Source organism: Stenella coeruleoalba, assembly GCF_951394435.1.
Source record: "Stenella coeruleoalba genome assembly, chromosome: 17".
Classification (NCBI taxonomy): Eukaryota; Metazoa; Chordata; class Mammalia; order Artiodactyla; family Delphinidae; genus Stenella; species Stenella coeruleoalba.
This window is the reverse complement of record NC_137163.1, coordinates 66874693-66890917: the sequence shown is the minus strand read 5'-3', so window position 1 is coordinate 66890917 and position 16225 is coordinate 66874693. Positions and strand designations below refer to the sequence as shown.

At 41.1% G+C, this 16225-nt stretch overlaps 1 protein-coding gene across 1 annotated transcript in view; it reads left to right on the top strand.

Annotated features, from left to right (window-relative positions):
• Positions 1-10987, top strand: part of LOC307176407 (uncharacterized protein C8orf34 homolog) — a 333767-nt gene extending 322780 nt beyond the window's left edge. Inside the window, 2 exon segments of the mRNA XM_079902445.1 lie at positions 4371-4430; positions 10401-10987. Of these exon segments, the coding sequence (XP_079758571.1) occupies positions 4371-4430; positions 10401-10666 (326 nt within the window). The 3' untranslated portion in view covers positions 10667-10987.
• Positions 10988-16225: the final 5238 nt, after the last annotated feature.

Genomic DNA, 16225 nt, shown 5'->3' with positions numbered 1-16225 from the left:
GTGTGTATATATAGTATCAAGAAAGGAATTATTTCACTGAGCACTGAAAGAATTTGTATCATAAAGAAAACACTATAAAACATGAAAATAAGAAAAAGTGACATATAAAGAAACAAGCAGTAATACATTTGGGTAGGAAATCTGCTTTTAATATAAACTTCAATTTGATTTACTTATCTTTACACTGTGCTCCAAATTATTCTCTATAGGCAAAGTCATCCAGAAAATTAAAGGCGGCATATATGATAAACATAAAAATTAAAATTTTGACAGAATAAAATAAATAACATTTAGTAATTACATTAAGCATGTTTTCAATCCCATAGTATGCTATTAAAAATAGAACAACTGTTCAAAGCATGCTGCCAGATTTCTTCAAAATGACTTGTTTTGAAATGTTGACTAAATATCCCGAAACTGTATATCAACTTTAGTATAATTAAACATTCTTCAGACCAAAAACATAGCTTTTTCTATATTCATAAGCATAAATTATACATGACTCCCCTTCATATTAGTACATAAAGGTTTATCCACTTGTTAACATTTAAAATGATGTTCTGAAAGTTTCTGCTAGTTATATAAGGCTTTATAATTTATAAATTGCTTCCACATATTTAATTCCCAACAATTAAGCTGTTAGGGAAAATTTAGTCTTACTATTCTTATTGTACACTGTAAGTGTTCAACACATATTTACTTAACAAATATTTATACATTCAGTATTTACTTAATAAATATTTACTAAATGAATTGAACGAATGAATGAATGAATGAATGTAGTTCAAACTGGGTAAGTGACTCGAAGATTACTTGAGCAGCGGCCAAGCCTCAGTCTCCTCTTCTGATTATTCAGAGCCCATAATGTCTCTCAAACACAGACAAATGTGTACAACAAATGATTTATTGGTATACACAGCAAAACACGATACATTCAATGACGTTGAATACGTTCAGTGTGTTGTTCCTCTGTAGTAACGATGGTTCCATCAGAGTTAAAGTGAACATGGTGCATTCACACAGCATTTACATCAGTCCCTGCACATGCATGTGTGATGCACTGCCTCAGGCATTTGTGTTGCCGTTTTGCACTGAATAAACCACTCAGGAAGAAAGAAGAGGGTTCTAATCCGTAAACAAAACTCTTATCTTTATTAAGATCTTATTTATCTAGACTTTATGGCTACTCTCTCGTTGCTTGTTCTTTCCCCCACCAAAGCTGCTTCATTTCTTACGTTCCCACAATTATGGGGAATAATGGGCTACCCCCTGTACGGGCAGTCCTGCTTCACTAAGGCTGGACACCTAAGTCAGTTGCCATACAAGAAGGTTATGCCAAAGTTCAGTTCAGAAACTTGAGATCAGTTACTTCTGTCTCTTATTCCTGTTGTCCTTGGCTACTCTGCCTTGCCGCACTGCCTCTATCAAAATAAAATCTTCTCATGTATTTGTATTCTTAACCGCTGTTGACATATTTCCCAGATCTTTCCACTGTGGCCTATGGAACAGGAATTTGATTTGCAAACTGATCATTCTTCAGTGCTACTCAAAGAACACTCTCCATGCCTTTTTTGCCTTATTTGAAATGGTTCCTAGAAGACATTGCTTCCCTTTTAGCCTTCACCAGGGAAAGCTGCTCTTTTCAGTTGCCACGTGTCAAGCACCATGAGATAACATTAATATTCTACCTGAAATTCTCCTTCTTTTTAGGCTTATGCCATTTGTCCTGTTGTCCTGTGTCTTTCCTTGTCACTATAATCTCATCAGTCACTGCTGTTTTTTCATGTGGGGTGCTGACATTTGGTTCATTGGTTTCCTCTCTACAACACTCTTAGCATTAGGAAATTTTAACTTTCATCTGGGTTATTTATCCAATGTCCTACCATTAAAATTCCTTGGCCCTCTCAAGTCTAGTGCTCTTCTAAGGAAGTGTAATTTTTTTCCTCATCAAATGTGAAGTAGCATCCTACTCTAAGATCTTAGATTACTATAATCTACAATCTACCCAAACCTTCTACCTTTCAGATTCTCTATTTCCCACTAAACTCACACTTCAGTCTTCCTTTGGTACCCAGACACTTCACTACTCCTTTTTCTTCAAGTATGCCAGACCACAGCTGGCTTCATGCTTCAACCTAAAGTCCGTGCTACGTAGAACAGTGATGTTCATCTCTTGGGAACTTGTAAGAAATGCAGTTTCCTTGGCCCCATCCGACATCTACTCAGTCAGAAACTCTAATAGTGGACTCCAGCAATCTGTGCTAATTCTTTTTGTTTTTCATAAATTTATTTATTTTTTGCTGTGTCAGGTCTTCCCTGCTGCACACGGGCTTTCTCTAGTTATGGCGAGCAGGCGCTATTCTTCGATGCGGTGCACGAGCTTCTCATTGTGGTGGCTTCTCTTGTTGCAGAGCACAGGCTCTAGGCGCATGGGCTTCAGTAGTTGTGGCTCATGGGCTCAGTAGTTGCGGCTTACTGGCTTTAGAGCACAGGCTCAGTAGTTGTGGCGCACGGGCTTAGTTACTCCACGGCATGTGGGATCTTCCCGGACCAGGGATCAAACCCGTGTCCCCTGCATAGGCAGGCGGATTCTTAACCACTGTGCCACCAGGGAAGTAACAATTTGTTTTAAAAGCCCTCCAGGTGATTCTGATACACTTAAAATTTAAGTGAACCACTAATATAGAGCATTAATTCAACTGCTTTCTTGCCAGAACCTCTAATATCTTTGGGTGGTAAAGGACATTCAAATGTGAATACATCATTATTTTACTCAAAGCCCCTCTATGTGTAAGATTTCTAAAATTTTACCAAGTTCTCCAACTTCATTCAGCATCTACTTTACATATAAAATCACCACCTTGAATCCAAATGTTTTTGTAGTTCTTATTCATCTAAATTTGAATTTTCTAAAACTGTCAAATACCAAATGCTTAATGATACTTCCAAGGGTGTTTCCCTTTATAACTCTCCTCTGTGGAGGACGCTGAGCGATGCTAACTTGCTCAAGGTCATGTGTATGAGAAGGGGTTGAGCCCGAATTTGAACTCAGGTCAGTTGGAGTACAAAACCCATGCTTTTATCTCCTGCCTCTAAATTTGGTGAAACAGACATTGCATTGCCATGCCTCTTCACTCTAGCTGAAGCAGTGTTTACCATTGTAGAATTTTTTAAAGTGAGTTATATAAAAATCTCTTATCAAATAACTTTGATAAAGATCAGGTAAAGAAGGTCTCTTTATTATAAGACTTCTAAGAGCCCTTAATATGCTGGTGTGTATTTTGATCCTCCAATAGGCCGATGGTATATTGCTGTTGATCAAGGAACCGTTTGTTTGTGGATCATCTATATTAACAGCTTGTAGGACTAGTGTTCCAAGATCTGCTTTGGAAAACTTGGGCTTAATCTATTTCCTTTCTCTTCAAGAAATGTGAAGGTTTATCTCCCTTGATGCCCTTATTTCACTTTCTTTGATCTTCTGTTTTATTTCCCCGCTCTTTTTAACTAGAATACTCATGTCCCCTTGTCCTACTACGCACTGCTCTTCTGCCTCAGGGATGCATTCAGAGGAATTACATTTAGTGTTTAATATTATGCACCAAGCATTAAAAATATAGGGTAGGGGCTTCCCTGGTGGCGCGGTGGTTGAGAGTCCGCCTGCCGATGCAGGGGACATGGGTTCGTGCCCCGGTCCGGGAAGATCCCACATACCACGGAGCGGCTGGGCCCGTGAGCCATGGCCGCTGAGCCTGCACGTCCGGAACCTGTGCTCCACAACGGGAGGGGCCACAACAGTGAGAGGCCCGCGTACCACACACACACACACACACACACACACACACACACAAATATGTGTATATATATATATAGTATACATGTAAATATGCACTACTTCATGCAAATCTCGTAATAATTTTGTGACAATTACGTTAAATTACAAATGTTATAGCATCACAATATGTGACATGTATGTATCCAATCCTGAATATTCTGTGTTGTGGTAGCAGTCTGTAGAGCATGACTTTCCTGCCAAACCCATGCTGGACGTAAAAATTATGACTGTGATTTAGATGGGATCTTCCTGCAATCCACGTATATATTCATAACACTGTCTGGAGGGGCATTTTGCCCTAGTTTTTATTTAAGATCAGAAAAAGTTTAAATTGAAATGACTGAATTATGAAATGAGAACATACACACTATTAAACAGTTAACTGGTGTGTCACTGCAGTCACTATATACTCTGAATGTAGCTTCGATATTAATTTCAGTTAATCCTCATTAGAAATTGGTCAAACCGCAAGGGAATTGTGTTTGATGGACTTTTTTTCCTGGTCCAGCACATGACCTCTTTTCCTTTCATTGTGCAGGTTCTGCTGATCTTCTTCTTTGTGTTCCATGCTCTTCTTGTCCTGCACTCGTCTACTCTGGTATGTTTGCTCAGGGCACTTAATGTCAATGTCAGGTAATGACGGACACCACTTGCAACTACTTGAAGTTCAGATTTTTTTTTAAATACATAGTCCTCGTGACCTATAATGAGAAAAGGATTTTCCTCCAGCTGCTCTGCATGATGTTTTCTCTTTGTTTTTGTGATTTTCATGGATCTCAGGCCCCTCACTGAGCCTGTAGTCTTTTGTGCTGAGGAAGTGGGAAGAGGATTTCAATCCCCTTCTTCCTATAGCAGGAAAATTACTTTTAGATACATGTGAGATGAGAACATATACCCCCCTTTGTGCAGACCATGGACTCTAGGACACCATTAAATATATCTTAGAGATACAGCATCTCAAAACAATTCCACATCCGTGGACATGAGGTTACTCTATGGGCTGGATATATAAAGATGAACAGTTCTCAGTATCTTCTCTCAAGCATGTTACAGAGGGAAGTAAAGGGTCGAGTGTGCCCTTAGCACTCATAGACCCATAAGATATCAAAATAAGAAAGAATTTGAGAACCATCTACGTCTCCTCCCATCTCACGCTCGTCTCACGCCCATCTCACGCTCTGCAATATCCCCACCAAACAGTTCACTAGCTTCTGTGTGGGCACCTTGAGTAACGCAGTACACCACCGCCTGTGCTCTGCTCTAGTTGCTCAGTGAGCCAATCATTTTGTATTAAGAAGTCACCTAAAGAAATAATTTCCTCAATGCTGTGTAGTTATCAGAATATTATTATGCTCACTGCACATGTTTTATAATAAAACTTGGAAACTGATTTATAATAAAACTTGGAAAATGTAAAAAATGGAAACAACCTAATGGCCAAAAAAAGAGGACTGATTTTAAAAAATTACAGCAATCTATATAATGGAATAATGTGCACCTGTTATAAAGAATGAGATATATATTAACTCGATATATACATAGATTTGTACTGATATTAACTGAATCCATCTATCTATATTGATATATACTTTGATGTGGAAACAGTTTTTACAATATTGTTACATAAAAAAGTGAGTCACAAGACAGTATACTAGATACAATTCTTTTTGTTATATATAATGCATAGACACATACACAATCATATACAGATGATTCTTGAACAACCTGGGAGTTAGGGCAACAATTGTCTACGTGAAAATCCGCATATAACTTCACAGTCAACCCTCCGTATCTGAGGTTTCACATGTGTGGAGTCAATCAACCGTGGATCGTGTAATGCTGTAGTGTGTATTTATGGCAAAAAATCTACATGTAAGTGGACCTGCGCAGTTCAAACCCATCTTGTTCAAGGGTCAACTGTATTTACATCTGCAGAATACTGTCTGGATGGCTAAAAAAAATGTCTTGAAAAGCTATCTGCACCCCCATGTTCATTGCAGCATTATTTACAATAGCCAAGATACAGAAAAACCTAAGTGTCCATCAATGGATGAATAAATAAATAAAATGTGGTACACACACACACACACACACACACACACACACACACACAATGGAATATTATTTAACCATAAAAAATAATGAAATCTTGCCATTTGCAACAATATGGACAGAACTTGAAGGCATTATACCAAGTTAAACTACTCAGACAGAAAAACAAATACCATATGATCTCATTTACACATGGAATCTAAACAAAACACCAAGCTCATACATACAGAGAACTGATTGGTGGTTTCCAGAGGCAGGAGGTGGGCAAAATGGATGAAGGTGGTCAAAAGGTACAAACTTCCAGTTGTAAAATAAATACGTCCTGGGGACGTAATGTACAGCCTGGTGACCAAAAACAAACAAACAAAAAACACGTGAATTTCTGATGTTGTACAAAATGTTTAAAAGCTACTTTAAAAGAAATTACTCTCCTATTTTGCTCCAAAATCTGAATCCTCATAGCTTCCTTCTTTCTAGTTCTGTTTTTTTTGTATCACAAGCAAAAATTGTATCCCTCTTCTACGTAATAACGGTACCATTGCAGGAGCGCAAAGATCATGTGGTTCTCTTTCTTAGTCCTTCAAATGTTCTTTGCGTGACATACAGGCATATTGCCCTTCAGACTAAGAGATCAAAATGAGTAAATCATTCATGTGGTTTATATTAAATAAAGGCCTCCAGTGAGTCAGGAACTATGCCAGAGAAGGACACATCACTGTCACAGGTGACAGAAGCTACTAGATGATGAAGTCACACTATAAATATTACTTACATGCAATAATGATGATTATCATTATATATGCATTAGGTTGAGATAAGTGCATGCAGCAGGGGGATCCTAGCTTGACTACTGGGCACAGGGCCCTGAGAAAGTGATATTTAAGACCTGAAGGAGTAAGTGAGAGAGAGGAGTTGGCAGGGTTGGCTGTGCTCTCCTCCGCGGCTCCGAAGCTTCCCCCCAACCTACCCTCCCGTCTCTGCCAGTGAAGTTTCCTAGTGTGTGGAAACCTTTCCTCCTTCACAGCTCCCTCCCACTGGTGCAGGTCCCGTCCCTATCCTTTTGTCTCTGTTTTTTCTTTTTTCTCTTGCCCTACCCAGGTACGTGGGGAGTTTCTTGCCTTTTGGGAGTTCTGAGGTCTTCTGCCAGCGTTCAGTAGGTGTTCCGTAGGAGTTGTTCCACGTGTAGATGTATTTCTGATGTATTTGTGGGGAGGAAGGTGATCTCCGCGTCTTACTCCTCCGCCATCTTGAAGCTCCACATAACGTATTCTTGAAGTGTGGACATATCCCCCTGCCATCCTAGTCATATTTTTCTAGGAAAAAAGAAATTCTTTCTAATCAAGCTGTATGGACAAGTAGTTCCAGTGCCGAAGTAGGACACATGCAGCCTGACCCACCTTATGCTGCTCTAGTTTTCTCAATTCAGTTTCATAATTCCTTCCAGGACAGTAATTGTGTACATACCTTGCAGGTATTTCTCATTGGCCATATTTGGAGACAAGCCAATCTATTTTAACAGCCTAAGATATTTTTGTGCATTATATATGCAAAAATTCTTTTATACAGATACCAGAAGTTGATATAATGGCAGTAAAATATGGTATATAGAGGTAATACTCTAAGATCAGTGTCACTGTAAAGGTTCAGATGGAGTATAGGAAAGCATTAAAATTCCAGTCTTTCTTTTGAACATGCTGTGCTATAGATCCATCATTAAGCACATCTTCGTCTGTTTTCTTTCTGCCTTACAGGTCTGTGAAGCAGGCAGGAGAAGTTGCAAGTGGTCCTTAAAGAAATGGCATTATTCAAATCCTTATGTATAGTTCTAATTTTATTTACTACGTGTAATCATTTAGAGAATGGTTATTTTTATAATATCAATAATAAACAAGTACTCTTGTAACCAGGGGTGCCTAAGTGTGTAATCAGAGAACACTAACTCTGGCAAAGCATTCTGGGGAGGTCAGGCTGCCAACTGCCTTTCGACATGGTTAGTGTCCTGGGTTTAGATTACTTTATACCTAGTTATTAAGATTACTATTTGATACTTTAAAAATTGCCTGATTCAAATAACTTTGCTTAAATTTTTTCTGTATTTTAACTTGTCTAGGGTTTTCTACTTCTTATATTTTTATAATATTTTCTCGTTTTTTAGATTAGTAAACATTGTACTTACCCACACGTGCCAAGACAAGCCATTTAGGTCTCTCCAGGAGTTAGCTGTTGGTGTCGTCACCTGCCATATGCGTTTCTGTGCAGCAGCGAGAGGCGTGTTCTCCACCACTGCTGCTTCTTCCTCTGACTATCTTCCCTGTTCTTATCAAAATAAATAATTGATATGTTAATTCAATAAAGCAGATCCTTAAGGAATGAAATGCATGGCCCAAAGCATATGCAATGAAAACTGTTTGACCATTTATCCGATTATTGAACCCAATTAAGGTTATCCATTTTAAATTTGATATATGCTCGCTTTTGGAATGTGTTATGCATTGATGCTAAATGAATGGAACTAAGTAAATTTGTTGAGTATCTTACTGTCTATTTTATCTTATTTGTCTTAATCTAAGTTTACTTTCTGGACCTTTAAGGCATATGGTTAAATTATAAAACTGCGTGTATAACTGTCAAAGAGACAAACATTAAAGGCCAGAACATGGCTAAAGAATAAACAAAGAAATTCTGATTGTATGAATGAAGTCATAGTCCTAAATGAAGTAATATAATAAATTTTCTTAGTTAACATTTTTGTGTGCATGAGAACTCATGAGACTAATTTTCATCAAAGTTATTGTTTTTTATGGGTAGAAACAAATTAAAGGCTTAGAAAACAGTATATTTTTAAGCAGAAAAGAGAAAAGTCATGAGAATAAGTTAATGAGACCACAACACGCCTGTATTTAAACATCCTTACCACGAAGAATATCTTCAAAAAAGTTCTGAGAATCCAAATGTTCTCCCTGTTGGAATAGTCTTTCTTTAAAACATGTCACCCCAATGCCTTCATCTGAGCGTTACTTTCCTCCATCACATCCAACCATCACTTGGTCAGTTTTTGTCCTCCTCTTGTCCACAGACCATTTCTTGGAGACAGTCACCCTACTAACTGCCACATCGACCTCGGGAATCAGATCCACTAGGATGTCAGAGTGTATATTGCTGAAAATGCTACCACTGGACACGAATTAGGGTGGACAGATTTTAATCAGTGATGAACTGTTGCAATAGAGAAGAGTTCAGCATGAACTGAACTCAACTTCGATTTGTACAGAGGTGACTGGATGTTTTAAAGGGAGTGAGGGAGTAGGTATGAGGGATTGCCACTACTTGAGCCAGGTCCAGGGAATGGAAATTTGTAAAAAGCAGGAAGGGGGGTTGATCCATGTGAAAGTCCTCTGGGTTTGCTAACTGGCACTTATGGAAGTTTGACTTCTATCCTCCCTCAGAGACTGGACAACAGGGACTCTATCTTCAAGTGTCAGCTAGAACAAACAGTAAATTCTTTTGACAACCTTGTGCTTTCCCAGATAGGAATTTAGGAGGTCATTCTCTGGATGCTGCCTTGACTTAGGAACTAGGTTTGTGTTTGTTCAAGTCTTTTAATGTGGGGGTAGGATGAGGTGGATAAAATCAGTTGTACTGAGAGTCTGCAGTTTTTATCGGCCAAGGTTGAGGCCTGGTCAAGAAGAGTGCTCAATAAAAGAGAACGAAATAATGCCATTTGCAGCAACATGGATGCAACTAGAGATTATCATACTAAGTGATAAGCACCATGTGATACTAAGACAAGCACCATATGACATCACTTATATGTGGAATCTAAAATACGACACAAATGAACCCATCTATGAAACAGAAACAGAATCACTGACATGGAGAACAGACTGGTGGTTGCCAAGGGGCAGGGATTTGGGGCAGGGATGGACTGGGAGGCTGGGGTGAGCAGATGTGAGCTTTTCTATATGGAATGGATAAACAACAAGGTCCTACTGTCTAGCACAGGGAACCCTATACAATATCCTATGATAAACCATCATGGGAAAGAATATAAAAAAAGAATATATGTATAACTGAATCATTTTGCCGTACAGCAGTAGTTAACACAACATTGTAAATCAACTATTCTTCAATTTAAAAAATTAGAAAAATAAAGAAGAGGTCTCAGGGGAGCCAGGCTAGATATATGCTCACTTTCAGAAGGAGAGACTCTTCATCGATGTCAACCGGCAGGTCTCTCTCTCACGCGCGCGCGCACACACACACACACCACAATCTTTGCCCTCTTTTTTTTTTGTTTTTCTGCCCTCTCTTCTTTGTCAACTCCAATAACCATTTTCAGAGGCCAAGGGCCAGTAAACAGCTGGAGCCCAGCACAGGAAATTTCTCCAGGTTGCTTTCCTATCTCCTCTTTCAAATGTCACACATGAAATCTGAATCTCTTGGCACTCATCCTGGCTCCCGTTACTCATTTTGTCTCTTTTGTGTTTCTTTTTTTTTTTTTTTTTTTTTTTTGCAGTATGCGGGCCTCTCACCTTGTGGCCTCTCCCGTTGCAGAGCACAGGCTCAGCGGCCATGGCTCACGGGCCCAGCCGCTCCGCGGTATGTGGGATCTTCCCGGACCGGGGCACGAACCCGTGTCCCCTGCATCGGCAGGCGGACTCTCAACCACTGCACCACCAGGGAAGCCCCCTTTTGTGTTTCGTAACAAACTCCAGAGTTATTGGCAGAGGTAGGCTTGAAAACCCCACACAAAAAGGGCTTCTAGAAATATGTTTAGAATGAGGGGAAGATGTTGAGTTCCGTTGGGGACATGTCGAACTCAGACTGGGGACGTAGCCAAGACTTTGAGTGTCATCAACATAAAGATAATCTGAGGTTTCAGAGGTCAGGGCAGTAGATGGCGTCACCCAGTGAGAGTGTGTGCTGCGAGAACAGGGCCTCAGGAACATACACACCCGCACTGAAGGGACTGAAAAAGTGATTTCAAGAGTAAGGATTTTATGTACGCTGGACAGAGTGGGTGGCCCACACACTGCTTCTAGGAAGGAGAAGGTCAAAAGCAATGCACTTTAAGGCCCCCGGTTTCTGTAAGCACAGCTGGATTTCAGGGGAGAGACAAGCATGGGCTCATTTGTGGAACAACCTTTAGTGGTCTCGTTTAAGATTGTAGAAACTTCCTGTGGGTAGCTGGAATAAAAAGCAGCTGTATGGGGGGTGGTGTGTAAGAAACTAGTATCCCTTATTTAGGAAGAAAAACTAAGGCATTACCAATTTGAGGTGTTTTTAGTTAGGGTGTGGAGACATCTACCTTGCAAATTCCTTCTTCTTTGGTTAACAACTAAGGCCTTCGGAAAAGACTTAAGAATGAGCCCTGCTACAACATTTTGATCTTCCTTTTTTTTTTTTTTTTTGTTGGTACGCGGGCCTCTCACTGTTGCGGCCTCTCCCTTTGCGGAGCACAGGCTCCGGACGCGCATGCCCAGCGGCCATGGCTCACGGGCCCAGCCGCTCCACGGCATGTGGGATCTTCCCGGACCGGGGCACGAATCCGTGTCCCCTGCATCGGCAGGCGGACTCTCAACCACTGCGCCACCAGGGAAGGCCTGATCTTCCTTTTTTTCTTCAAAGTAATTAAACGTAAGTTTTTAATTGGTTATAAGGAAAATAACCGTCGCCTGAAGCTGCTGAACCCGGAGTCTTATAAGGCATTCTTATGAGGCATTCTTTGGGGGTGGGGCGGTGGAGGAGAGCCTCAATCATTTTCCTCGGTCCTAGGGACAGAGTTGTTCCTTTGCTATAAATCATGTATAAATATTTGTTGGTTTTTCAACTTGCTTTTGGCTCTCTTACCACTATTTTTTTGTCTGTTTGATGACTTCTTGTCTCTTTTGAGTCTTTGGTGTTTATAGAACCGATCTCCACAAAGCCAGCTTAAGTGGATTTGGGTGTGGGCAGAAGCTATGATTTGACAACTCTTCTCACCATTTTCATCATTTAAGATGTGTCTGAAGTTCCCCGAGTGCTCCGTGCAAAATAACAATAGTAGTGTGCCCCAGTATCTGAAAACTCCAGCAGATACACAGCAATTTTCTCTCCCAAACTGCCTCGCCGTGGCAAGGGCTGTGAATGACTTTGCAGTGTATATTGCTTCTTGGGGAAAATGGCCGCGCGATGGCTTAAAATGGAGGCTCTGAAAGAGCTTGCAGCTGCCCTGGTGGACCTGCAGTTTCCAGCACAGAGCATTACAGCTGTGCCTCGGGGCCCTTTACAAACCACAGGCGTTTGACTGAATGACGGGCCTAAGGTTTTCCACCTGGCTCCTGAGTGAAAGAGGAACTACTGTGCTGGTGGAAATTCTATTACCCTATTTTGCAAAACTTTTTAGGTAAAGAGCGTGGGCATGTACAGGAAAAAGTCCTTAGAGCGTAATCAGGATTGTATTATCAGTGGCTTAAATGGAGCTGTGTGGTTCATTGTGGAAAACAAACATGGATGTATCTGTAGTATATCATGAGCCAGGTTTTAGCATCTTCCGCATACTTGCTGTTTGAACTTGCTGTGAGATCTCTTTCTTTGGGTCTGTGATAGAGGTTAGTATTGCTTACCCGATCTGGCGCTCTCCTTTCCTCCCTGGGCATGTGGGAAGATTTCCCAGCCCCTGCAGTTAGGCAGGGTAGTGTGCCTAATTCTGACCAATGGGCCAGCAGTGAAAGTGAATGCAGCATTTCCAGTAGAGGTGTGAGTTAGCCACACACACTCTCTCTCTCTGTCTCTTTTTCTGCTTCAGTGAGTCTGGATGTTATAAATTGAAACAGCAGAGAACTAAAGGTGTTTGGGTTCCTGACTATGTGCAGAGTTCCTGCTGACCTGTATGAACAGGTAATATGAGTGAAAACTAAATCTTTATCCAGCCAGGGACGTTAGGGATTTATTTGTTACTACAGCATAGTTTGCCTTATTTTGAATAATGCTCGATCAAATTCTCTCCTTGCAGAAGCTGATGGCTTCAAAATACGCAGTTCTAGGTCATACTAACTTAGGCTCGGTAGACATTCCTGAACTTAGAGCAAGTATGACTGATTATGACCCTTTTAAAGAAACTATACCAGTTAGCTGTACTTTGAGAAAAGTTGATTGTACCTAGATGCATTCATAATCTAGATTGAAATGTCCATCTAGAATAAGCTTACCTTGACATATTCTAATACATTTTTTAATGATCTCAAAGAATTTAGCACTTGTATATATCCGTATTCGCAAGACAATCATGTCGTTTCATTTAGGATTATATCTCATAAACCCTTCTGTGATCTGGGGTTTAAATGACTTTAGAATGTCAAGATAGGATCAGATTTCACATGGAAAATAAGGGAGTTGGCATCCCAAGGCTGTGAGGTTTTTCAAGTAAAGAGGATATTACGTTTCCATAGGTAGATCCAAGCCATAGAACACCGAGTTTGATGGAACTGATCTCGTAATTCCATATGTATTACTCATATGTTTTTAACACCTTACGTTCTATCTTTGGTTTGTTGTATTTGAAAGACAGAATTGTATGCTTTGAAAAATGCTTTTGATACTGACAGATATAATAGTCATCAGAAAATTAAGTTTACGTAGGGGATCTTTGCCAATGATAGCCAGATTTAAACATAGCCTTCATAGTATCATAGAAGGAACATTATTATGCCAAAACAGGTATCTGTTGAAGGGAAAAGGCAAGGATAGTGTATTACAGTAATAAGGTCATATGGTTTGTTGTTCAGAAATGCGTGTTTGAACATGTACTGCGCTCTCTGAAGCCATGTAGATTTAGCTGATGGAACTAACCTCTCTGAGTGTCAGCACAATAACAATATTGTTTCTGCTGCTGCTGTGGCTACGATGCTAAGCAGGGTGCTCTGCTGTGCCTTGCGTGCCTCATCTCATTTAATCCTCCCCACAGTTCAGTGAGGCTTAGAGAAGTTTAAGACCACGCCTCTGCTATGGCATCAGTGTGGAACAGAGGATCAGTCCCAGTGTGTCTTATTAATCACTAGATGATATCCTAATTTAGTGAGAGGTACTGTCTTTGTCAGTTAGGGCTGCCATACAAAATACCATAGACTGAGTGGCTTAAACAACAGAAATGTATCTTCTCACAGTTCTAGAGGCTGGAAATCCAAGAGCAGTGTGCCAGCCTAGTCTGATTCTGGTGAGGGCTCTTTTCCTGGCTTGTAGATGACCACCTTTTCACTGTCCTGTGAAAGAGAGAGAGAGAGAGTGCTTTCCTCTCTTTGTCTAATTACAACGACACTAAGTCCATCATGGGGACCCCACCCTCATGACCACATCAAAATCTAATAACCTGCCAAAGTCCCCACCTCCAAATACTATCACATTGGAAGGTAAGGCTTCGTTTGACATGTGAATTTTGGGAGCACATAAAATTTCAGTCTACATTTAAGAAAGTGCTAAACAAATAGTAGCTATTACCATTTTTCATAGTAATGGTATTACTATTATTCATCTTCTTAAGAAATGACCGTAGAAATGTAGTCATCAGGTTTCTGGATCTTCAGACCTCTGAGGGTCTAACAGTTGGACATGAGCATTTTAACATATATCAGAAAATTAGAATTCAGTCTCAGTGCCACATTTTTCAAAATAACCTATTTGACTGTGAATCCCCATTGTCATCCGTAGCAGCTAAACTACGGAAACACCCTAAGATGGCAGCCTGGATGTCCAATTGAACTCAGTAAGGGTCAAGTTGTACTTACTCTTCTGACCCAAGTCATTCTCAAAATTAACTGTACTAGCTAATCACTTGGAAAGATTTTTTTTAAAACACTCAGGGTTGGGATCCAATCCCAAAGCTATTAACCAGAATATGTAGGGGTGAAGTCCAGGCACGAGTGTTTGTGAATCTCCTCTGCTGATTCGCCCAGGCTGGAAAAGCACCACTACCAGAAGCGCCGTTAGCAGTGATGTAGCTTATTAAAGAGAGTGGAAGACTCTGTTTGCTTTTCAAGCAAAAGTTAACCATACCTGTAATCTTCATGAAACAGATTTGTAGTTACACATTTTAAGATGATCTCTTGTTAAATTACTAGTTTTATTAGGAAGGTGTGTTGAGGGCTTGTCATTCTATCGTTTATCTCGTCTAATCTTCAGAGCATCCCTAAGCTCTTGCACTGTGATTGGCCCCATTTTATAGATAAGACAACTGAGCCACCGGGAAATGTGAGTTAACTCATCTGGGATGACGCGGGAGGTTCCAGGGCAGGTCTATGAGCCTTGGGACTGGGCTCCGCCAGGATGGGAGTGTAAGCCTTCCAGGCTTCGTTACCACTTAATGAAGTTTAGTCATGGAAAGATTGATGGTGGCGATTCTGAAAAATAACCTGAGGATACGCCATGCTGCTCACGGGGGTAACATTTCCAGCACATCCCCCTCCCTTGAATCACGGACAGCCACGAGCAGACACTCTCAGCCATCTTGAAACCGAATCCCCCCGAAACCAAATCCTCCTCTACCGAGTTTGTGATTAACATCTCTATCCAAAACGTTATTCCCTTTCTTGTCCAACACCTGTGCCCTCAAGATTGAGGAGTATCAAAAAGGGGGGATTGAAACCAAGCAAGACTCTGTGGGGCTTTCCCAAGTACAGAAGCCCCACTGTGTCCCCCGTTTCTTGTTTGTAGGAAAAAGGTTTCCGTCTCCCAGACCTTCCCTGAGTTCCAAAGGGCAGATTCAACCAGTTACGAGCTAGGGGAGTGAAGGAAGGCAGGGAGAACGAGTAGTGTAGAGACGGGGCCCAGGCCTGGCTCCTCCTGGGGGATCTGACACACATCTCAGAGTTCTCAGGCCCCCACCCAGGGGGAGGATGGTAACCTCAGGCTGAGCATGAACCTGTGGACCCCAGATGGGCTGGAAGCAGAGGCTGATGATTGAGACTCCTAGAACACCACCCTGTCACGGCACTACCAAACAATCAGAGGAAGGCCACACACCCTGAAGCCCTCCGCCCATACCTTACCTATAAAAACTCTTTCCTGGGAATTCCCTGGCGGTCCAGTGGTTAAGACTCCACTCTTTCATTGCCAAGGGCCCGGGTTCAATCCCCGGTCGGGGAATTAAGATCCCACAGGTTGCACGGCGTGCTCAAAAAAAAGAAAGAAAGAAAAGAAAAGAAAAAAAGGAAAAACTATTTCCTGAACCCATCGGGGAGCTTGGGTCTTTCGAGCGTGAGCCGCCTGTTCTCTCTGCGCGGCCCTGCAATAAACCTTCCTCTGCTCCGAACTCCGACCTTGTGGTTTGTTTGGTCTCACGGTGCACCTGGCACATGAACATGGGTT